The 25206-nt window shown below is 37.1% G+C and overlaps 1 protein-coding gene across 7 annotated transcripts in view; it reads left to right on the forward strand.

Moving 5' to 3' along the window:
- The window catches only part of CPLANE1 (ciliogenesis and planar polarity effector complex subunit 1), a 133531-nt gene that overhangs the window by 24611 nt on the left and 83714 nt on the right, over positions 1 to 25206 (forward strand). For all 7 annotated transcript variants that reach the window (XM_082623134.1, XM_082623136.1, XM_082623137.1 and 4 more), the window contains exons 17-26: positions 2140 to 2368; positions 3686 to 3825; positions 6667 to 6884; positions 9658 to 9822; positions 14497 to 14635; positions 15851 to 15960; positions 16080 to 16238; positions 16355 to 16463; positions 18133 to 18433; positions 19800 to 20709. In XM_082623134.1, the coding sequence (XP_082479260.1) occupies positions 2140 to 2368; positions 3686 to 3825; positions 6667 to 6884; positions 9658 to 9822; positions 14497 to 14635; positions 15851 to 15960; positions 16080 to 16238; positions 16355 to 16463; positions 18133 to 18433; positions 19800 to 20709 (2480 nt within the window). The remainder of the gene's footprint in view (positions 1 to 2139; positions 2369 to 3685; positions 3826 to 6666; positions 6885 to 9657; positions 9823 to 14496; positions 14636 to 15850; positions 15961 to 16079; positions 16239 to 16354; positions 16464 to 18132; positions 18434 to 19799; positions 20710 to 25206) is intronic.

Genomic DNA, 25206 nt, shown 5'->3' on the forward strand with positions numbered 1-25206 from the left:
TGCTTTCTCTGACCTTTATGCTTTCCTCTGACTGAACCCCTCTCAGTTGGATATTACTTATTTCCTTGTACATTTGACACTAATTATTACAATAGTTTTTTATTTAAGCCCTCTTTATTTTGTCACAACTGAGGTATTTACTACTTGTGCTCCCTATTTTTGGTAATAATGGTTCTGATAACAAATTGTATCCTTAATCCATATAATTTTACTGAAGGAGAGAGGCAGAACTCATGTGGTTTTTATTTTTATTTTTTTAAATATATTATTTATTTATTTATGGCTGCGTTGGGTCTTCGTTGCCGTGCGTGGGCTTCTCATTGTGGTGGCTTCTCTTGTTGCGGAGCACGGGCTCTAGGTATGCGGGCTTCAGTAGTTGTGGCACGTGGGCCCAGTAGTTGTGGCTTGTGGGCTCTAGAGCACAGTTTCAGTAGCTGTGGCGCACGGGCTTAGTTGCTCTGCGGCACGTGGGATCTTCCTGGACCAGGGCTCGAACCTGTGCCCCATGCATTGGCAGGCGGATTCTTAACCACTGCGCCACCAGGGAAGCCCTCATGTGGTTTTTAGAAAAATCTAAAAAAAAAAAGGTACAATCCTGATATTCAGAAGATTTATCTCAATTTCTTATCTTTCTGTCCTACAGTATTTATAGGACTTTTGCCCTTTGCTAATGATTTTTATCTTTACAGATGACTTTACATACCTAAGGGAGACTGATATTTATCACACTTTGTGAAGAAAAGTGGCAGAGTTATTGAATTGTTTCTGGGCAGATTCATAAACATTCATAAAAGCTCAGAGACACACCTTTTTATTCCCTACATAAATATCTTCCCAGTTAGAGGAGAGAGTAGGAGAGAAGACTTTGTGTTCTTTTCCTATGCCCGAGACTAGACTATGATTGTTGAAAATTTAAATATCTGAAACTTGTTATATATCCTTTAATTTCTTTAATCTCCCTCTGTCTTGAAAAATGATATTAGCAGGCTTGACTTAGAATATATTTCATGTTAATCTTTTAAATCAGAACTAGTGGCAGAATGTACTGGGGATTTGAGTTGCTTATTTGGTATGATGTTTGCTGTGTGAAAGCAGTAAAAATTTCAGAAAATTAAATCATTCAAGTTCTTTTAATGGTACAGTGCCTTACTCATAGTAAATTAAAAACTGGAAAAATTTCATCAATCTCCTGGCTGTTTGCCTATGCAGAATCAAACAGTCATCAACTGACTAAATTTTTCCTTTCTTTCCATATCTTTGTCAAAGAGCTAAAATGTTAGTGCTTGTTGTGGGCAGAGCCTATGCAGATCACATAAGAAACTCATCATTTCATTTCAAGGAGCAAAAACCTACAGATACTAATTACCAGTTTTATTTTGAGGGAGTGAGTGAAAATCTTAGCAATATGTATTTTTTAAAAGATAACAGTTCTGTCATAGTATTTTCAAATGTCTCATTCAAGTTACTTTAATTAGGGAAAGATACAGAAGGCTGGGGAGAAAGATATTATTACCCTTTGTATTTAATCTCAGGCCGGACTGAAATCTTGTCATTTGTTCAGGATTACTGAAAATCACAGTTTTCTACTTTCTGTTAAACACTAATACATTGAACATTTCATATGCTTGAGTATTACCTCAAACTAGATTTTTATCCCATGGCACTATGAGGAATGAAAAGTCAGGTAAAATGCAGTCTCTGCCCTCCAGATTTCATAATGCAGTAGGAAAAATAGCTATATATTTCAGAGCAGCCCACAGTAGTAAACTGTACACTGTGACCGGTACATTTACGTGTGTGTGTACGTTTATATTATCTGACCAAAAAGTTTCATTAAACTGTACTTATTTACCTTTATTTTGTGTAATGCCCTCTGATACTGTCTCTTTTGTTTCTGTGTCTACTCTGTTTCATGTTTTTAGGAATGCTGACATTTGCTTCATGACCCACTAGAGAGACACAGTGTTCTATGTTGAAAAAACTATTCTAGAGTATGTTAAGCATTGTTTTAGGCCATTTTGTATGTATCTTCCTTGTTGTGGTTTTGTGTAGGAAATACTGATTGAAGAGATCTATAAAAGGAGATATGAGTTCTTGTATATATAACTGTAAAATCCATTTTCTTTAATTTACTCACAGAGCAGCCCTTTCGACTTATTCCTCTGCAACACTCGAAGGTGGCCAGTGTTGTTAGAGCGCAGAATCTTTCTAATGTGTGGACAGTTGAATATGCCCTTGAGTTATTATTTATTGGTGGCCTGGTTCCAGAAGCTGTGTGGTTGGCACAGAAACTTGGAGACTGGAAGACGTCTGTTTCCATTGGTGTGGCCTTGCAACTGTTCTGTAAACATGATAGCAATTTCACAAGGTATGTATTTTTAGGAAAGTATGATGGTGTCATCTAAAATATTTTTTATTTCACTCATTGCTGGTATTTACACATTTTGTGGAATCCTTAGTTCAGCATTGTCCAATAGAACTTTTTTCAGTAATGGAACTATTCTATATGTGCTATCCAATCTGATAGCTAGTAGCCACATGTATTTATTGAGCACTTGAAATGTGGATAGTAAGACCAAGGAACTGGATTTTCCATCTAATTTTAATTAATTTAAATTTAGAAAGCTATATGCAGCTAGTGGCTACTGTATTGGACAGATCAGAGGCTTACTTATGGTGTTAAAACATATGTTTAGCACATTAATTTGTTAGTAGTGCCCTCAAAGGGCCTATAGTCAATGGGAAAGTTTGTCTTTCCCAAACAGGATTTGAGTTTTTTTTTTTTTTTTCTTTTTGCGGTATGCGGGCCTCTCACTGTTGTGGCCTCTCCCGCTGCGGAGCACAGGCTCCGGATGCGCAGGCCCAGCGGCCATGGCTCACGGGCCCAGCCGCTCCGCGGCATATGGGATCCTCCCAGACCGGGGCACGAACCCGTATCCCCTGCATCAGCAGGCGGACTCTCAACCACTGCGCCACCAGGGAGGCCCAAGGATTTGAGTTTTAAGCTAATCAAACTAATCCCTATATTTTAACTATTCTGAAGGTTATGGTATTTCTGTGTCTTCTATATTTTTTAATTCAATAATTCAATATATGTTTATTTATTAGGTAACTCTGTATCAAGCTCTATGCCAGGTATTTTAGTGGATTGTAAACTTAAATGGTACAAAGTTTCTATGCTTAGGCATTTATAGTTTAATAGAGAAAACAGGATAAAACATTATTACAATTTACATAGTATGGTAAGAAAAGTGCCCGTGGTACAGTAGGGAGAGCAGTAATATCAAGTGAGGGAAGGAGAGGAAATACTTTATGTGGGAGATGTCATTTGAGATGGGCATTGAAGGGAAGATGGCATCTTGACAAACTGAGTAGCTGTAGGGAGAGAGAACATTCCAAATGTGAGCAAAGGCATATGGCAAAAGCAAGTTTGGTTTGGTTTGGATAGAGTACATATGTAGGGCAGCAGTGGGAGGTAAGGATGAGGAGATATATTAGTACCATAATTATGGAAAACCTTAATACTATCCTTAATACAGTATTTCCTTGCTTATTTCTTGTCTAAATACAGGATGAATAAAGTGAATATCTCTGTTCTTTAAAATTTCATGTTTAGCTCTTGATGTGTGTATGTTTCCTTTTTTCAAAATTTGTATTCTTTTCCCTTAATTTGATGTGATTTCAGGTCCAGGAAGAAGGGTCTGAATCTACCATTAAATATGACTCCAGCACAGATTTTCCAGGAAAAACTGCAGTGTTTTTTAGGTCAGCCAGCCTCTTTGGAAGCAAAAAATGAAATGGGCTCAAAATACAAACAGTTTACAGGTGTGTTACCTATGTATGGTCGACACATGTATCAGCTTAATTAATATAAAGCTTATGGTATTTTAAAAAGCTTTTAAGTACCCACACATATATTAATGCTTTGAAGTAATAAGCTTATCAAAAATAAAATTTTGCTATTTATTCTTAATAATGGGAGCATCCCAAACTGATGCAGTTCAAAATACAATGTTCAGTATCTGAATGATATTCTGATTTTCCATACATAACATTTCTTTATACTAGTGGTATTTTGCTGCATATAGATTGTTTTCTTTTGCAGTCATAGAATCGTAGAATCTCAGACGTCGAGGCGTACTTAGACCTCTTGCCTAATGAATAAATCAGAGTTGTTTTTTGCTTTTAATTTGAAAAGTTCTGAGTGGTATTATAAAAAAATAATATAATATTACATGTAATGTATAGATTTACCCAGGAGCCCTATAAAACTCGTCTGTTTTAAAGATGGGGAAATGTAGACAAAAAATAATGAAGTCTGTTATTTAAAGTCATATATTTAATGATAAAACCAGGATAGCTGTTTTGTTTTATTAGTGCTTGTCTCCATTAAGGAGTAAGACTTCTCTAGATTCCTAGAGCTTATTAATTATAACTTCTCTTTCTGGAAAGAATTCATAATACTTGGAAATCAGACTGAAAGTTTCTTTGATAATTTTGTGTCAAATTTTTTTTTAAGTAAATGAAAAGATAATGTATCTACATGAAAGTTGATTTTGAAAAAAAGGACTAAAAAATTCCCAGTCTGAACTTCCAGTTCTGGCAATATATTGTTTTAGATGATCTGAAAACTCTCCCACAGTAAATACATAGATACAGTGTGTTTCTAGATAAACTATAAAGATATGCATTTAAAGGCTAAGATTTAAAGAAAGTAAGGGAAATTTCCAGGGGTCAGAAACAAAGAGAAGAAGTCAGTGATTTCCACCCCTAGGTATTTACCCAAGAAAAATAAAAACATAGGTCCACTGAAAAACCTGTATATGAATGTTCATAGCAGCTTTTTCATAATAGCCAAAAACTTGAAACAACCCAAATGCTTATCAACTTGTGGATGGAAGAACCAATTGCAATTTATCTGTACAATGGAATAATAAATAATAAAGAGTAGCAAACTACTGATAACATGCAACAACATGGATGACTTGAAGAACCATTATGCTGAATGAAAGAACTCAGAAATAAAACCACACTGTGTGATTCCATTTATGTGATCTTATAAAAAGCAGCACTATAGGGACAAGAAACAGATCAATGGTTACATGGGAGTAAGGGGGGAATTGACAACAAAAGGGTATAAGAACTTTTTTGGAGTGATGAAAGTGTTCTTATAGGCTGTATAGATTTGCCTAACCTCATTGAACTGGGGACTTCCCTGGTGGTGCAGTGGTTAAGACTCTGCACTCCTAGGGCAAGGGGCCCAGATTCCATCCGTGGTCAGGGAACTGGATCCCACATGCCACAACTAAGCCGCGTGCCACAGCTAAGACCTAGCGCAGCCAAACAAATAGTTTAAAAAACAAACAGGGCTCCCCTGGTGGTGCAAGTGGTTGGGAGTCCACCTGCCGATGCAGGGGACGCGGGTTCGTGCCCCGGTCCGGGAGGATCCCACGTGCCGCGGAGCGGCTGCGCCCGTGAGCCATGGCCGCCGAGCCTGTGCGTCCGGAGCCTGCGCTCCACCACGGGAGAGGCCACAACGGTGAGAGGCCCGCATACCACAAAAAAAAAAATAAATAAATAAAAAATAAAAAAAATAAAAAACAAACAAAACTCATTGAACTGTACACTTAAAAAGGATAAATTTTAGTGTATGTAAATTATACCTCAACAAACTGATTTAAAAAAAAAACTCAGCAGATGGTTAGTGAACTGGAAAATGAATTTGATCTATCTCTGTATATATACACACACACACAAATATATAGAGAGAGATAAAAACGTATAGATATAAAGAAAAGAGTTGGAAAATATGAAAGAGAAGTTAAACTTTGTATAGAATGTGGTGGAAGACACAACATATGTCTAATAGGAGTTTCAATAGAGCCACACCAAATTCTGGATAGTGACTACCTCTGGAGAGAGGAAGTGAAATAGGACTGGTACCTAAGGAATTTCAGCTGTATTTGCAACATTTTTTTTAATCGAAATTGAATGTAGGAAACATGTTAATATCAGACAAGGATGAAAAGTCAGTACGTGAGTGTTTTCATATTATATTCTATACCTTGAAGTATGCTTAAAATATTTCCTAATATAAAAGTGCGTAAGTCTCCAATTCTGCCACCTGCATCTCTGCATTTTGCCTTCTGGAACATGTCTCCATATATACATACACTTATATAATTGAAGCTGTACTATATGACTATTTTCTATATTTCTGGGTTTTTTTTTAGCTTCACAAGTCCTTTTTATTATAAAAGTACTGTGATGGACCATTATGAAAAAGAAAATAATTACTCTCTCACTGCCTTCATGTAATGTTGTATATTATTTTGGAGTCTTGTCATTTTATTTTTCCCATTAATATTTTTTTCTTTTATTATTATTTTTGAGTCACGACTATATTCCAAGAATATTTTTATTATATAATTGTTATTACAGTGTCTCGTATAATTTTGGAAAAGTCTTTGTGCTCTGATTACCTATAATCTTAAAAGTAAGAGAACCTTTATTAAGTTTCTGTCTAGAAGTTTGGGTGTTTTGCATGTCAACCAATATGTTCATTTTTGGCAATCAGCTTTTTCAGATATGAAATTTTATCCTACAAAATAGCATGAAAAGTATAATATAAATTTTAACTACTTTACCTAATTGTGTATTTGCTAGATCCCATTGAAGAAGAAGATGCAGATCTGCTATTTGGTTCTGTGCAGGAAGTACTGAAAGCAGCAGTTATGGCTGATGCAGATATTCTTTCAGAGACATTTCAGCTTCTGATAAACTCTGCCAAGGACTTCAGTCAGAGACTGTGGGGCTTAGTGCCGGTCGGCTTGTATCTTCCAGCTCCTCCATTATATTGTCCTCAGCCAGCTATTCTTAGTGAAGTAAGCTTAGTGCTTAATCTTTTAATTAATTTAAAGTTGATTTTGTCCAGTTTTTAACATAATCAACTTGATAATAATCATCAAGTTAAAAATGCAGGCTCTGAAGCTAACTTCTGGATTCCAGCTTTGCTGTTTATTTATTGTGTAATATTGGGCAATGTACTAAACTGATGTTTAAGTTTCCTTATCTGTAAAATGAAGATGGTAGTACCTCTGACAGCATTACTGAGAGTATTAAATGAGATATCCTGTAAAAAGCTTTTACTTTAGGGCCTAGGACACATAGTAAGCATTCAATAAATGTTAAAATTATTTCAATAATAAAACAAAATTAAGAGATATTTCTCTGTATCCAGATTTTTAAAAAATAAACATTTGTTTAGGGTAGCAAAAAGAATGTCAGAATTTAGAAGCCATACATTATTATTTATTTATTTATTTATTTTTGGCTGTGTTGGGTCTTCGTTGCTGTGTGCGGGCTTTCTGTAGTTGTGGCGAGTGGGGGCTACTCTTTGTTGTGGTGCGTGGGCTTCTCATTGCGGTGGCTTCTCTTGTTGTGGAGCATGGGATCTAGGCATGCGGGCTTCAGTAGTTGTGGCATGTGGGCTCAGTAGTTGCAGCTCCCAGGCTCTAGAGTGCAGGCTCAGTAGTTGTGGCGCTTGGGCTTAGTTGCTCTGTGGCATGTGGGATCTTCCAGGACCAGGGCTTGAACCTGTATCCCGTACATTGGCCGGTGGATTCTTAACCACTGCACCACCAGGGAAGTCCCAAGCCATACATTATTTTAGTCTTTTATTCATCTCATTGTCTGTGCCTCTTTTGAAAGACTTAGTTTGATTTTTCTTTGATTTGAAAGATCATTTTTTTCTCCTACACTTTTCAATTGATAGTTCTGTCTTATAAATAGCAATACTGTATTCCTCTCAGGAGCTTTTCCTCTGCTCTTATTGAAAATCTTAACATAGCTGGTTTTAGGATTTAAAGTGTTAATGTAAATTATTTACATTTAAATTGTTTTAATATTCAATTAGCAGTTTAAATTGATTCTGGTATTGTTTCTTTACTACTTTTTCAGAATTAGCAACTTTTTTTTTTTTTTTGCGGTATGCGGGCCTCCCACCGCCGTGGCCTCTCCCGTTGCGGAGCACAGGCTCTGGACGCGCAGGCTCAGCGGCCATGGCCCACGGGCCCAGCCGCTCCGCAGCATGTGGGATCCTCCCTGACCGGGGCACGAACCCGCGTCCCCTGCATCGGCAGGCAGACCCCCAGCTAGTGCGCCAGCAGGGAAGCCCAGAATTAGCAACTTTTTTTCTTTTTCTTTTTTTAGACTTATTTGCTGTATTCTCATTGTTATATTTCAAGTTACGTTTCAGTAGGTTAAAATATTTCATTTGTTGATATTTCAGGTGTAATATATTACAAATGGAAAGAATAAGTAGTCCATGGTATTTCTCAGTAATTCCTCTTTCCTCTCGTATCTGAGTCTTCCGTATGTTGGTTTAGGAATTAGAAATAGCATTTAAGATATTTTTGGATATGCTATGCTGATATTAGTTTGGTAACTATCCTTAGTAGTACTTCATTTTATTATTTTTCAGTAAAATAATCTCCAATGGTAGGATTTCTCTTAAATGTCCCTCTGTATCAGTTAGAACCCTTTGGGTTGTAAGTAACAGAAAACTTGGTAAATATTGGCTGGCATAATTGAGAAGCCCAGTTATGTTACCAAAGGCTTGGGCTCTTTCTTTTAGTTTGTTTTCTAAGGTGTCAGCTTCAGTTTAAGGCTGGCTCCCTTTGTGGGAGCAGGATAGCTGCCAGTAGCTTCTAAGGGTACCTTGTCCATGTCCAAAGGGAGTGGGAAGGGGAGAAAGAAAAGCAGTAAAAGTATTTCTCTCCCAGCATTCCAAGCAAGAGTACTGAGAGTTACTCTTGTAAGCCCGACTGAGGTCACTTCCCTGTCCTCAAATCAAACACCTTGGCTAGGGCTAATGCAAGGTACTGCTTGCCAGTTGACTAGGGCCTTCCTTGGCAGCTAGGGATATGGGATTAGCTCTCCTTGAATCATTTGGCTATGTAGGAGAGGGGCAGATACCCAAATAAAAACTGAATACTCTTAAGAAGTGACAATGGTAGGAGAAGGTTGGGGAAGCAAATGTTTACAGTACTCACATTATCTCATTCTCTGGGAAATTAATCTGTAGCTACTGACTTGAATTGTGTTTATTCAAGAAACATTTGTTGGATCCTACCACATATTGGAGTTTACTCTATGCACTATATGACAAGGCCTTTGCTCCTGGGTAGTTCTCAATAGTGTGGGAAACAGATACATAAATCAGCAAGAATAGATTAGTGAAAGCTATAATGGAAGTCTGAGCAAAGTGTCATAGTAGCACAGAATGGGAGGGCTTCACAGAGGAGGTGACATTGAAATATAATGGGATTTTTCCAAGAAGAGGAAGGGAAAAGTCATTCTTTTTGAAAGGAGCTTTCTCTGTAACATTCCACCCATGGAGTCGGGGGTGATGGCTTCAACTGTTGTAGTAGAAGACTTGGGATTAGGGTCGACTTATCCCTTTACATTGTTTGAGGTGAGAGAAGTGTTTCCTTGACACTAGAAATAGCTATAGTTAATCTCTGAGGCCATGCCTGAAAACTTCCTTTATAAATGTCCAGGAGTATTCTACTTTGAGAAGCACTATCTTTATTTTCACTTTAACATTTTAAGTTTAAGTTTTAGTAGCTACTAAAATTGTTACTGTTTTTTTTTTAGGAAGATGGTGGTGATCTTCTTTTAAAAGCTGAAAAAGCTAATCGCCAAAAGGTGTCTGGAATCCTTCAACGTGTTCTCTTGCTTTTCCGGGCAGCTCGGTGTTCTTTTCCTATAGCACAGTGGTACATCTTGCAGTTGAGATGGGCAAGAAAAGTCATGCAGAAGGTATGGAAATGTCCTAGTCACTTATGTGCTATTGAAATAGGGAAGAACCTTTTGTATTCTATTACAAGTTAATCACTAAAGGGTTGTTGCCTCTAACCTTAAATTATACATAATGGCCCATCTTTGGGAACCCTGCTTCACTGGTAATGAGCATTAAGCTAAAATACCTCTTTTTAGCTAACAGGAAACGTCCCGACCAGGCCCACCTGTGAATGACTGCAGGGAGGAAGAAATTAACACATGCCCTCCAGAGGCTGATGGGAACCAGGAAGTGTTTGACTTTACTCCCTCCCCTTTTAGTATAAAAGGAGCCTGAATTCTAACTCAGGCAAGATGGTTCTTGCGGCATGAGCCCACCATCTTCTCGGTTTGCTGGCTTTCCGAATAAAGTCGTTACTCCTTGCCCCAAGAACTCATTTCTCGATTATTGGCCTGTAGTGCAGCAAGCAGTATGAGCTTAGACTCGGTAAAGGTATGGTAAACAATTTAAATATAGTAATATTTATTAATATTTATAATTGTGATATTTTCCCAAGGAGTCCTGCCCTGTAAATCCATAAATTTCAGGCTTATTTATAGTACAAAACCTGGACAGACCGGGTGGTTTCTGCTGAAAGATAAGGACTCTGAACTGGAGCTCAGTGTTAGTCCCATGTGGTCTGACAATAGAAAGTGTAACCTAGTCAGTTAATTCTAGGTAATTTCAGTTATTTTTTTTTTTCCCCTAGTTACTTTCTTTTCCCACAGTCATTGAAGATTTGAGCTTAGTTCAGGGTTTACCCCACTTCTTCCTGAGACGTTATCTGTGTTCCGTGGGGGCTTCTGTGGTGTCAAACCGTGGAGCATTAGAGTTAGTTCTTGGTGGTGTGTTTCCTTGCAGTAGTCACCCCCAGTCAGAGTCTCCCCCTCCTGTCTTTGGAGATGGGCAGTTCAGTTTGATTCTGGGGCTGTCATCCTTTTCTACACTGACTTCAGCTGAGATGTAGCTGCATTCTTGCCTGATCTGCAGCCAGATGGGACATCTGCTTCTATATCCCTTACCCAGCTGCAATTCCTTTGTTGTCTGTCTCTCTGTAAAATGTGGAGCTAAATATTATTAGCCCCCAAAATCTAAAATTTGGCCCTTGATTAAATTACTAAATGTAACGAGAGTTTACAGCTTATTTTAGTAGAAACCCTAAGAGAGAATGAGAAGTTGTTTATCAAGTTGTTTTTGAAAATTATCCTTTTTTAGAGAGAAAGGTTTGTGAAATTTGCATACAGCTACCATAAAAGTACAAGTTAAAACTATTAAAACTATACTCATTCTATATCTTGTTATCCCAAAGGTGTTTTTAAGGATGTTTACTAAGAAGGGCAAAGAGTTTTCCTGTATTATTGAAAGATTGTTTTTAATAGTTTCAAGATCTGTTGAGCCTGAGTGTTTGTTATAGGAAACTTTATTTTAAAAATTGCTTGTTGTAGAAAACGGTTTCCTTTATTCTTTTTTTTTTTTGCGCATGGGCTTTCTCTAGTTGCGGCGAGGGGAGGCGACTCTTCGTTGCGGTGCGCGGGCTTCTCACTGTGGTGGCTTCTCGTTGCGGAGCACAGGCTCTAGGCAAGTGAAATGTGGAAAAGGAAGGCAGGAGAAATGAGGCACAAGGGAGGATTAGAAGAGTGATAACCTTGCTGGTTTGAAGAGGGCCATTATCCGAGGAAAGAAGGCAGCTTTTAGAAACTGAAAATGTTTCCCCAGCCTATAGCCAGTAAGGAAATGGGGGACCTCAGTTCTGTAACCATGTGGAATGGAATTCTGTCAACAACCTGAATGAGCCTGGAAATAAATTTCCCCTAGAATCTCTAAAAAGGAAGGCAGCCCTGCTGTTACTTTGACTGACTTTGTGAGACTCTAAGCAAGGAGCCAGCTGAGCTGTACCTAGACTTCTGATCCACAAAAACTGTGTGATATTAAATGGGTGTTGGTTTCAGCCATCACATTTCTGGTAATTTTTTAGGGTAGTAATAGGAAACTAATATAATGCAGAATCTTTATTTTAGCTAATTTCTTTACTATTTTTTAATTGATATATAAATTACATTCCATAAAATTCACCTTTTAAAAATGTACAATCCCTTGGTTTTTAGTATATTCACAGAGTTGTGCAGCCATCACCACTGTTTAATTCCAGAATATTTTCTTCACCCCAAAAACGAAACACATTAGTAGTAACTTCCATTTCCTTGTCTTTCCAGCCCCTGGCAACCATTAATTTACTTTCTGTCTCTACGAATTGGCCTACTATAGACATTTTATATAAGTGAAATTATACAACATGTGGCCTTTTGTGACTGGCTTCTTTCACTTAGCATAATGGTTTTAAAGTTCATTCATGTTGTAGCATGAGTCAGTACTTTATTCCTTTTTCTGGCTGAATAATATTCCATTGTATGGATATATAACATTTTGTTTATTCATCCATTGATGGACATTTGGATTGCTTCCACTTTTTAGCTATTATGAGTAATGCTGCTATGAACATTTATGTATAAGTTTTTTTTGGGGGGGTGCAGTGTATTTATTGATTGATTGATTGATTGCTGCGTTGGGTCTTTGTTGCTGCTCACGGGCTTTCTCTAATTGTGTTGAGTGGGGGGCTACTCTTGGTTGCGGTGCGCAGGCTTCTCCTTGCAGTGGCTTCTCTTGTTGTGGAGCATGGGCTCTAGGCACGCGGGCTTCAGTAGTTGTGGCTCATGGGCTCTAGAGTGCAGGCTCAGTAGTTGTGGTGCATGGGCTTAGTTGCTCCGCAGCATGTGGGATCTTCCCGGACCAGGGATTGAACCCGTGTCCCCTGCATTGTCAGGCGGATTCTTAACCACTGTGCCACCAGGGAAGCCCCTATGTGTAAGTTTTTGTGTAGACACATGTTTTTCATCCATGGGTCAAACTGCACCAATAATTGCAAGGATATAGGTAGCCAAAAGATACAGATGAAATGTAGCGAACTCTGGAATTGCATACACCACTCCAAGTCTTTTCTCACTGTAGAAGAATGTGTCCTGGTTTTTTTTTTTAACGTCATGACACAAAAGGGAGCTATTTCAGTTATTTAACATCTCCATTTTATATCTCTCTAATTATATAGCTTGTGTAACATTTTCCATGGGTCATACTCCATAAATCCATACATTCTAGATTTGTTTCTAATAACCAGCCTAGACAGACTCTGTACGTCTGGTAAATACCATTAATTTGTTTGACAAGAAGTCTGTCCTTTGCATGCTTACATGGGGATTTGACTAGATCATGTCTTTCTGGAAGTGAATAATAGAGGGAGAAAATAGATTACAAGCCTACTGTTAATCCTTTTCTTCCCAGGTTTATGTTTCTTAGATCCCTTTTCTTTTATTTTTTTTTTAATAAGTTTATTTATTTTTATTTATTTATTTTTGGCTGCATTTGGTTTTTGTTGCTGCGTGCGGGCTTTCTCTAGTTGCAGCGAGTGGGGGCTACTCTTCTTTGCACTGCACTTGCTTCTCATTGCGTTGGCTTCTCTTGTTGTGGAGCACGGGCTCTAGGTGCGTGAGCTTCAGTAGTTGTGGCACATGGGCTCAGTAGTTGTGGCTCATGGGCTCTAGAGCGCAGGCTCAGTAGTTGTGGCACACGGGCTTAGTTGCTCCACGGCATGTGGGATCTTCCCGGACCAGGGCTCGAACCCGTGTTCCCTGCATTGTCAGGCAGATTCTTAACCACTGTGCCACCAGGGAAGTCCCCCTTTTCTTTCATTCTATCACAGTTTCCTTTTAACACACAGTAGTTTCCTTTATTTTCTATTCTTGATTTGTTAGAGAGATTAGGTAGTTGGTCCTAAACCATATTTTGGATTTGTCTGTCATTTTTTCATTTAGTGTCATTTAAGTTGTTCCTCTTTCTTTTCATTTTCTATAAGCTGGTAATTAATCTATCCTCATCAAAGTAGACAGGTTTGATTAAATTCAGGTTAACATTTTCTTAGAATTGAATCCTTCATAAGTGGTATTGTATACTTCCCTTCTGCAGCATATCATGTTGCACATACGTTTTTTTCTTTCACTTTTCATGATAGTGAGATGGATCAATGAATTTGGGTCATGTTCCACCCACTATCATGTCCTCCATCAACCCATCAATTTTTCACTTAATTTAGCATTTATTGATGATCCTCGCTAGAGTCATTTTTTTTATTAGGAGTTGCCAAATGATGACTTTATAATTCTGTCACTTATAGATTAGTTTTTTAAAGTTTTGTATGTAGATATACCTTTTTCTGTATTAGTTTTTAGGTAATGCACATAGGTAGAGTTAGATACTTAAGTTTATTTTCTTTACTATTCCTTTGGGGGAAGTCAGGGCAAATAGCATTAAATTCTTTCTATACAGAACTTTTTAGGCAAAACTGAGTGACAAGAGAGGTTAATTTGGATAGAACCTTTTTTTTTCCCTTTGAGATTTAGCCTAGTGAATTTGTTGGTTAAATTTGTGAGCTAAGTTTCTGAAAGAACAAGTGATTTCAGGGATATTTTCTTACATAGTATGGGAACCATGCTGTGTTTTCCACTCTTTATGGTTTATCTTACCTGCCTTGTTTGTTGCTTTATAGTTTCCTTAAAAGTTGACTTATATGACTGGTAATTAACATATTATTTCTTTACTTTCAGATTCGAATGAAAGGATCCCTTCCTTCATTGAGTCCTTTCCCTCAGTCGTTACTTAATTTCTGTAAAGAAGGTGTAGGATTCTTTCGACCTGGGGCAACTGGAGACCGCAAGCTTGATGAAGTGTCCATTAAAGCAATAGGTTTGTCCAAAATGAGCTGCTTGCTTATAAATTAGGCCTAAATATTAGTAATGATATATTTTACATTTGATTTGGGGAAGTTTCATGTAACAGAATACTGTGCTGATAATGAAAAGACCGTATGTGTATGTTGCCACCATGGAAATATATCTGAGGGACTTACCTGGTGGTCCAGTGGTCAAGAATCTGCGCTTCCACTGCAGGAGGCACAGGTTTGATCCCTAGTTGGGGAACTAAGATCCCGCGTGCCTCGTGGTGCGGCCAGGGAAAAAAAAAAGAAAGGAAATATATCTAAGATACATTAGGTGGAAAAAAAAGAGATAGTTGCAAAACTGTATATACATAGTATGATTTTATATATCTTTGTGTACTTGTATTACTTTTAATAAAAATTGTTTTATATTGGAAATTATATTATTGGAATTTATATTGGAAGTTATACTTCTAATATTGAAAAATTTTTAACTTAAATGCCTATTTTTTTTTAAATAAATAAATTTATTTATTTATTTTTGGCTGTGTTGGGTCTTTGTTGCTGTGCTCAGGCCCTCTCTAGCTGTGGTGAACAGGGGCTACCCTTTGTTGCAGGCTTCTCATTGCAGTGGCTTCTCTTGTTGTGGAGTACAGGCTTTAGGCACGTGAGCTTCAGCAGTTGTGGCACACGGGCTCAGCAGTTGTGGCTCGTGGACTCTAGAGTGTAGGCTCAGTAGTTGTGGCGCATGGGCTTAGTTGCTCTGTGGCATACGGAATCTTCCCGGACCAGAGCTCAAACCTGTGTCCCCTGCATTGGCAGGCGGATTCTTAACCACTGTGCCACCAGGAAGTCCCTTAAATGCCTATTAATAAGTGATTTTCCAAATAAATTAGCAATATGGTATTAAGTAGAGCTATGTGTATTGGCTTTGAAAAATATCTACAATATACTCTAAGTTTAAAGGAAGTAAACTACCAATAAATAGAGTAGCTTATTTACTCTATAAAGTGTTTTTAATATTTTCATGTGAGTGTGACATGTATGAAATATTCTGGAATAATATGTGTAAAAATTCTGTAGGGATCTCCACAACTTTTATATAAAGTATTGAGGATGAACATGTTTCTTTTATAATCAACAGTATAAAGACATTTATTTTGGAAAAAAAATAACCAACAGTTGTTATAATATTAATGTATATACTCATGCAGTCTTCTTTCATATTTCCATTCCTGATTTAGGTTGCTTCAGAGAACTTTGTGCTTTGTGTTGGATGCTGCATGTCCGTGATAAGTTATCCTATAGTTGCAGGCAATATCAGAAGGCAAGAGAAAATGTGGAGGGAAAAAAGGTATCAATTACACAAGAATAAGAATAATAAATATTACTTGGGAAATAATTGCTTGATCGAAGAATCTAGTCTATCCATCTAAAGTGAAAAGGAAATGATATCTTTCAATATCCATTTAGGACCTCGAAGTGAAGTTTGATTCTTGTATGGTTGAGCACTGTCTCAGTGCAGTGGAATGGGCTTGTAGAATGCTACCGTTCTCTCGGTTTTCTAATATTGAAGAACTTATTCAGGATCTAATTTTGAGCCTCATTGGAGAACTGCCACCAATCAGAGAGGTAATGTAAATGTAGGTGAAAATAAACTAAATCAGAATCAGAGACTTTAAAAAATTTTAATTTTATTTATAATTAAGAATGATGCTCATAAAACTCATTTTTAAATTTTTCTGAAGGTAGCAGAAATTTTTGTGAAAGCATTTCCCAATCCTGAGGACATAAGAGTTCCTTTAAGAGAAAAATATCACTCTCTTCAACAGAGACTCAGACACTATGTTGTGAAAGGTATGATCTGTCATTTCTTAGATATCTGTTAGATAAATTGCTGAAGATTCTCATTTTGTTTTGAAAGCATTTATTTTCTAGTGCTTATGTTTTTATGCATTTCTCTTTGGAGATAGGAGTATGAGAAGTCAGAAGCACTTCCCCATTACGGAAGCACCAATTCTGTTGCTTTGGAACCAGACAAAGCTGACTTCATGTCATGGCTCTGTCAGTTAGTAACTGTGTGACCATAGGCAAGTTGCTCGGTATCTCTGAGCCTCTTTTCCTTATTTGTAAAATGAGTATATTAATATTTCTTTATGAATATGTATTGAAAGAGGATTAAACAAGATAAAATATATAAAATGAATATATAATGCTTTGTATAATCAGATATTTTATTGAAGACTAGTATTCTCCTTTTATGGTTATTTATGCTCCTTATTTTATACTATGCATTCAAGATGACCTTATGAAAAATTTTTTTATTGTGGTAAAATATAAATAATATAAAATTTACCATTTTTAAGTGTACAGTTCAATGGCATTAAGCACAGGCATACCTTGGAGATATTGCAGGTTTGGTTCCAGACCACCATAATAAAGTGAATAATGCAGTAATGCAAGTCACATGAATTTTTTGGTTTCCTAGTGCATATAAAAGTTATGTTTGCAGTATACTATAGTCTATTAAGTGTGCTCTAAAAAAAGACAATGTATATACCTTAATTAAAAAAGTACTTTTGCTAAAAAATGCTAACCATTATCCGAGTCATAATCATAAGCAAGTTATAATCTTTTTGCAGTAGTAGCATTAAAGATCACTGATCACAGGTCACCAAAACAAATCTCATAATAATGAAAAAGTTTGAAATGCTGTGAGAATTAGCAATATGTGACACAGAGACATGAAGTGAGCAAATGCTGCTGGAAAAATGGCACCAGTAGACTTGCTTGAAGGTTGCCCCAAACCTTCACAGATATTGCAATTTGTAAAACATGCAATATCTGTGAAGTATAATAAAATGAGGTATTCATAATATAGAAATTTTTAAAGAATTAAAATTACTCTCTGTTTTAGAACTATAGTCTAGTTATTTAAGTCTAGTAATATCCTATGATGTACATTATTGCATTAATGTACTTACATTGTATTTGTGATTTATATTTTTTCAGACTTTTTTGAAATCTCTAAAATGTCATGTTAATGTATTACTGATATTTAAAAATTTTTATGTAGGCAGTCTTGAAAAACTTCCCTTTCTGTTGTTTTCTGTTACTTGAAGTCAGAAAGGTGTTTTTGTTTCTTTGGCTAAAATTATACTTATTTTCTCTTGTGTGCCACTCTGTGGGAATGAGAAGAATGTTAGTGATTCTTTCTCTAATTATCCGATTTTTGAAACAGTTAAATTGCTTCTAAATTTTTTGTTTTCCAGGGCATACTTTTTTATGGAGTCACTTTTATTGTTCTTTAATGGACCTTTTCTAGCTTCTGCTGTTCTGCCTTAAAAATATGGACCGTACCTTTCTAACAGATATTGAAAAAAAGTATGATCTGTAAGATTGTAGAACTAAGCCTTAGCCATCAGTTAGATTTCATGTTCCCAGGGGGGACCAGAATTGGATCCCCTTATGTCTTGAGTTGAAACATTATAATGAACTTTAAGGCCTTTTGTTCTTTTCTTTCTAGGTCCCCAAACTCAGGAAATGATGTCTGTTATCATGCATTCTATCCATAAAGTGAGGGTGAAAGCTCTGAAACGTGTGCAGAGAAATATAGGTTCTTTTGAGATGAATATATGGGAGCCAACTGAAGAAGAAAAACCAGCTGAGGTTCTAGGTTTTGACAAGTTTTCCTTGGGAACTAGTTTGAGCAGGAGCACACTCACAGAACCAGGGAATTCTCTGGTCCACAGTGATGCAGATACAGCTGATACTTTCTCAGAAGCTTTGTTGGCTGAAGAAAAAAGTAGGATACATTTCTCTCAAAGGTACAATTGAGATCTCGTAATAGAAAGCATTCACTTCCTTTGGGAACAAAGTACTTTCAGTATTTTCATGCAACTGATGACCTGATTTTTATTTCCAGCAACCTCACTGATTGTATTATTACCACCCTCCATACCCACAAGAATGTGAGGAGTGTAAGATGAGACTGTTGAAAATCCATTTAAAATATTACTGAGATACAAAATAATTTTGCCACCTGAAGGTATAAAATAAAATGAGTAGATGAAATTCTAGAGTTCACTGGAGGACTTTTAGTTCTTTTAGCAATTTTAGGCTTAAATAGTTCAGGATTATTTGGTTAGCTATATTATTTTTAGAGTTTCCAGGGAAGGAATTTGCAAATTCATCTTTTTTTTTTTTTTGCACATTCATCTTTGAAGCTTGTCTGTAAATTGTTGAGAAATTCTTGCTTATCAGTTAAACCTCTGTTACTTTGATTTAAGCAGATTTTTTTCTTTATAATTCAGTATCTACAATGCAGTTTATCCTTCTTGTGACTGAAAGACTATATAATCAACCATAATCTTGCTTAAGTGAAATAGTATCATCTACTTCAAACGTCTGCTTAAACTGTATCTGGTAGTGTCATAAATGATGTGCTTGTTTCACCAAACAACTTCAGTGTTAGCACAGGAATACCTTGGAGACTGCTTATTTTGCATTCTTAATAGGAAGAGACATGGAGGCTTCAGCCCATGTGCCTAACTGGAAGCTTTCTTTTATTGAGGGAACTAGGGATCTGTGTTCTGCCCTAAGAACCATGTTGAAAGGAAACAGATTTAAAAGTAATTATGGCTGGCAGTTAGGTGCCTGCCCAACAGGTTAATAGCAGCAGAAAGTGTTTAGAAAAATACCCAACTTTTGTGTGGTATCCTGTGGAATCCTGAGGGCAGTCCTGCTTCTTGCATATCATACAGGGAAGCTGAAAGGGGTGGATGCAAGAGAGAAACAGAAAACTGTAAACTATGATGTGTATTGGTGGCTTGTGATTTTTTATTGACTTTGTATAGTATTTCTAAATTCTGACCTGTTAGAGGACCAGCTTTTTTTTTCCCAGAAAAAGTCATGTTTTTTTTAATAGTGAAATTTCTATGAACACCTTTTAATCTTTTTTAACATAAAATTTCCCTTTTGATATTAATCTGTTATATTTTTTGGACTCAGAATGTTCAGCTCGAGTGACTACTTAGAGATCTTTGCCCCTTATTTGAAAGATAGGTTACCAAGGCATCAGAAAACAAGAGGTATGACTTAACCAGCAGAGAGAATTTTTATTGTCAATGCTAAGATCATTTTTAGTGATTAAGTGATCTTAATTTTGTCTTTTTAAATTTTATTTTGCTATAGGAATGCCCCAAATCACATGGAATTAACATTGACTGGTAAGCCCAATGGAAAAAAGAAAATATGTAATCAGAAGGAAAACCCTAAAAGAAAAGAAGATCATGAAAAGTTGTTACAAAATGCACTTCCTATAATAGGTGTTTGGGAATTTGAACGTGACGATGATGAATATATTAAATTCCTTGAACTCTTCTTGAGTTATGTTCTTGAAAGAGACCTACTTGGTTCCAAGGATGCTGGCATTCCATTTCTAACTAGCTTTTCTGGACATCTTAGAGAACATGAACTTAATTCTTTACTTTTTGATGTACATACAACATTAAAACGACGTCAGGGCAAAACCAAAAGCCAGAATGTGTTTAGAGCTGGCTCTTGCTTTGTTGTTGCTCCTGAGTCATATGAGTATGAAAAATCAGAAAACCAGACACTTTCGGCTTCTGTACTGGTTAATCAAGGGATCAAGCCTTTTTTAGAGAACCCTTTGAATGAAGTCAATAAAAATGAAGGGAAGAGTGGGTTGTTTGGTTTAAAACAGAAGTCAGTTTACAGAATACAAGATGACAATGCAGAGAAAACTTTAATACAGAGGTGGTCAAACCATAGTTTTTGCACTCCCAAGTCTACTGAAACTAGAAGATGTATTTTCAAAGCAATTCAATGCAACGATATTAACCCTCAAGAAGATCTTCCTCTAGCACTAAATAACACATTTGGCAGTATAAGAAGGCTGTTGGAATGGATGATAAGATGGTCTGATAGAAGACTGCTCTGTGATTTTGGTCTCACTGCGTCATCCTGTGAGTACAGTCCTGTCATTCGTGTAAAGACCTCTACGGCTGCCATTCTTACATCATTGTGGCTTTTGAAACAACCCTACTTTGCTACATATAAGGCAAAAAATGCCATTATTAAGGTAAATACTTGAATTGTTAATTACATACAAATGAGAATTCTCATTTTAGATTAAAACTGTATTTATATTTCCCTATCTAATAAAGAGTCACTAAGTAACAAAGTTAGTGACAATGCTGATTATAACCTGTATCACCTAATTTTTTAAAGTGGTTCCTTTAATTCTTAAAAATGATAAATTAGGGTTAAAGTGCTTTCAGAGAGGCTGTGAGGTTTTGAGGTTTCATGTGTGTTTATAAAAAAGAAAAAGAGTTCCCTGGTGGTCTAGTGGTTAGGATTTGGTGCTTTCACTGCCATGGCCCAGATTCAATCCCTGGTCGTGAAACTGATATATCCTGCAAGCTGCATGGCATGGCCAAAATAAAAAAAAAAAAAAAAAAAGAAGAGATAATTTTAAGTTATATTATAAGTGGTATTACATTTCTGTTATTTCTTTTTAAAGTTTTAGGGTTTTGTTCAGATGAGGAAGAACTAGGCAGCTGTCCAGTTTTTATTACTGATATCTCATCGTATGTATTAGGGGATCATCTTTTCTTATACTATCTGGCAGATGAAGTTGGAGGACCAAACTTAGAAAGGCAGATGGATATCAGTAGAGAAATTAATGCTTATGGGCTATTCTTTTTTTGTGTGTGTGGTATGCGGGCCTCTCACTGCTGTGGCCTCTCCCGTTGCGGAGCACAGGCTCCGGACGCGCAGGCTCAGCAGCCATGGCTCACGGGCCCAGCCGCTCTGCGGCATGTGGGATCGTTCCGGACCGGGGCACAAACCCGTGTCCCCTGCATCGGCAGGTGGACTCTCAACCACCAGGGCAGCCCGGGCTATTCTTTCTTTTCTCTACCCAGTGGCAAGTAAAAGGCTGCTCTTTTAACCTAACTGTTTGCAAGGCAAGTATTTTTTTCATAAATATCTTTTGATTGAGTACTTGCTGTTGTACTCCAGAAAAAGATGGAGGTGAATTTCTTGGAAAACAAATTTCTATATGGTAAAGTAGTTGGGACATGGACTTTTTTTTTAATATTTGGAGAATTCCAATAGTATCTAAATTTGTTCTTTTTTTCAGTTTTATTGAGGTATAATTCAAATTTGCTTTTGTTTCCTTTGCTTTTGGTGTCCAAAAAATCATCATCAAGGAGCTTAACTGCCCGTCTTTTCTTCTAGGAGCTTTATGGTTTCAGGTCTTACTTTCAAGTCTTTAATCCATTTTGAGTTAATTTTTGTGTTGGCTTCTATGTTGGCTGCATAAATATTAATTGATGTTATATATTCTTGATCAATTGGCCCCTTTATCATTATATAACGAGCTTCTTTGTCTGTTGTTATAGTCTTTGGCTTAAAGTTTGTTTTGTCTAAATATAGCTACCCCTGTTTTCCTTTGGTTTCTGCTTGCGTGGAATACTTTTCTATCTCTTCACTTTCAGTATGTGTGTGTCCTTAAAGCTGAAGTGAGTCTCTTGTAGGCAGTATTCAGTTGGGTCTTTTTTTTAATCCTTTTAACTACTCCATGTCTTCTGATTGGAGAATTTAGTCCATTTACCTTTAAATCAATTATAGATATGTATGGATATGTATGGGCTTAATACTGCCATTTTGTTCATTGTTTTCTGGTTGTTTTGTATTTCCTTTGTTCTTTTCTTCCTCTCTTGCTTTTTTTTTTTGGCCATGCCGCATGGCTTACAGGATCTCAGTTTCTTTCCCAACCAGGGATTGAACCCAGGCCACAGCAGTGACAGTGCAAATCCTAACCACTAGGCCACCAGGGAACTCCCTCTTCCTCTTTTGCTCTATTCTTTGAGATTTGAATATTTTCTGTAGAGGTATGCTTGGATTCCTTTTAAAAAATCTTTTGTGGGTTTTTTGTTTGCTTGTTTACTATAGGCTTTTGCTTTGTGGTTACCATGAGGCTTATACTAAAACAAGTTATATTTGTAATAGTCTGTTTTAAGCTGATAACTTAACTTCGAATGCATACAAAAGCTCTGCATATTTATTACAGTACCCCTCTCCCTGCATTTTATATTTTTGATGTAACAATTTATATCTTTTTACATTGTGTATCCATTAATTATTGTAGTTATAGTTATCTTTAATACTTTTGTGATTTATTCTTCATAGTACAGTTATGAGTGTTTAACCCACCACCATTACAACACTAGAATATTCTGAATTTACCTATATATTTACCTTTACCAATGAGTTTTATACTTTCGTATGTTTTTCTGCTACTAATTAGCATCTATTTGTTTCAGCTTGAAGAACTCTTTTTAACTTTTCTTGTAAGGCTGGTTTAGTGGTCATGAACTCCTTCAGCTTTTGCTTGTCTGGAAAACTATCTTTCCTTCAATTCTGAAGGACAGCTTTGCTGGGTAGAGTATTCTCGGTTGGCAGTTTTTTTCTTTCAGCCCTTTTAATATATCATGCCATTCGCTTCTGGACTACAGAATTTCTGCTGAAAAATCTACTGATAACATTATAGGGGTTCCTCTATAGGTAACAAATTGTTTTTCTTTTGCTGCTTTTAAGATTCTCTCCTTGTTTTTAACTTTTGTCTCTTGGTGTAGGTCTCTTTGGATTTATGTTATTTTGAACTCTATAGGCTTTTTGGATCTGATGTCTGTTTCTTTCCCCAGGTTTGAGTAGTTTTCAGCCATTAATTCTTTGAATAAGCTTTTTGCCCCTTTCTTTCTTTCTGGGACCTCTGTAATGTACCCTTAAGTTATCTGCACTCTTTTATTCTTCTTCCTTCTTGCTTCTTTGATTCCACTGCCCTATTTTTGAGTTCTCTGGTCCTTTTTTCTGCTTGATTTAGTCAGTTACTGAATCCCTTCAGTGACTTTTTCAGTTCAGCTATTGTGTTCTTCAGTACTAATTTACGTTTTGTACTTTTTTTGTATTTTCTATCTCTTCCTTGAAAGTATCACTTTGTTCATGCATTGTTCCCCTCATCTCAGTGATTGTTCTTTTAGATCTCTGTCAGGTAAATCACTTATCTCTTTCATTAAGATCTGTTTCTGGAGATTTATCTTATTCATTTGTTTGGAACATATTCTTCTGTTTCTTTATTTTCTTTGAGTCTCTTTGTTGATTTCTGAGCATTAGATAAAATAGCCACATCGCCCAGTCTGAACAGAGTGGTCTTATGTAGGAGATGAACCTCATCAGTTAACCTGGCCTGAGCTTTTGGTTGTCTCTGAAACCTTTGTGATTATCTAAGCCTCCTTTGTTCTTAGTGATTCCTAGTAATTGAGGTTATGTGAAGACTGTCAGTGTCCCAAAGGGGTAGATCGCATTTAGCACCAGATGCAGGCTGATTGGAAGCCAGACCCTCAGACAGCATGTGGCAAAGTATGTAGTTAAGCCCTTCCTGGGGAGTAACCGGGAGATGGGTATTTTTGCCTGCTCCCTGTGGTCTGGGCCCACGTATATAGCCATTGTGGGTATTCCTGCACCCATTAAGAACTGCTTCTTTGTTTGCTACAGTTCTGTAGGACTTGTGAATACAAGCCCTACTGGCTATCAGAGGCAGGTGATCCAGGGACCTCCCCCTCAGTCAGCAGCTGCAAAAACTGGGGCAACATATGTGTGTATAGGCTCCTTCTAGGGAGATACTGGTGACTTGGAGCAGGCTAGATAGAGAAGATAGAGGAGGTGTCCATTGGCTTCCCTGGTCTCTGGGGAAGGCTGTAGCCAGGCCTAGATGAGTGCTCAGGTGCGGGCTCCCCAGGCAGCAGCTTACAAAGTATGCGGATGGACTCATTCCAGGGGAAGACTGGGAGATGGCTGTTTTTGCCCACCCCTCTGTGCTAAGCCCTGTGGGGATAGCTGCAGTGGAGTGCTCACACACTTGTTAATAACTGCTGCTTTGTTTGCTATACTCTTGTGGGTTTCATGGATACAAGACTCTTTGGCTCTCAGAGCTAGGTGTTTTGGGGGCCTGACTCTCAAGTAGGAGTCTTAAAAGTCTGGGCACTAAATGTAGGGTCCAAACCCTTTGCTTTTTAGAAGCTGGAAGTTAGAAGTTCCCTCCCGCTTGTAGAGTGCTGTTCCAGGGTTGGGGTTTATGGCCAGATTGTGTTTCAGCCTTAACTACCTGTTTCAACATGTGTTTTCCTATTCCCCTGATGTGTAGGAGTCACTCAGTGAGTTTCTGGATTTCTTTCAGTGGTAATTTTCTGTGTGTAGTTGTACATTCAGTGTGTCTGTGAGAGGAGGAGAATTCAGGAGCCTCCTGTGTTGCCGTCTTGGTCAACACCCCTCCACACTTTTTAATTCTTCATTTGTTCTTTTTTGAATTGCCTTCATTTTAAACTAGTTTATTCTGGGTTGAAGAAATTTTGTTTTGTTTTATGTTTTCTTTTTGTATTTTTTTTCCTTTTTTTGAGATCAGTTTCTGTTATTGTAAGGTAGTTTAGAAGATACTGTGATATTTGTTGTCATAGAAATTTTTAAGTGTTTCTAGGTGATGCATACCTAAATTTCTAAGTAAAACAAAAGAGAT

The sequence above is a fragment of the Mesoplodon mirus genome (assembly GCF_964341445.2).
Source record: "Mesoplodon mirus genome assembly, chromosome: 5".
Classification (NCBI taxonomy): domain Eukaryota; kingdom Metazoa; phylum Chordata; class Mammalia; order Artiodactyla; family Ziphiidae; genus Mesoplodon; species Mesoplodon mirus.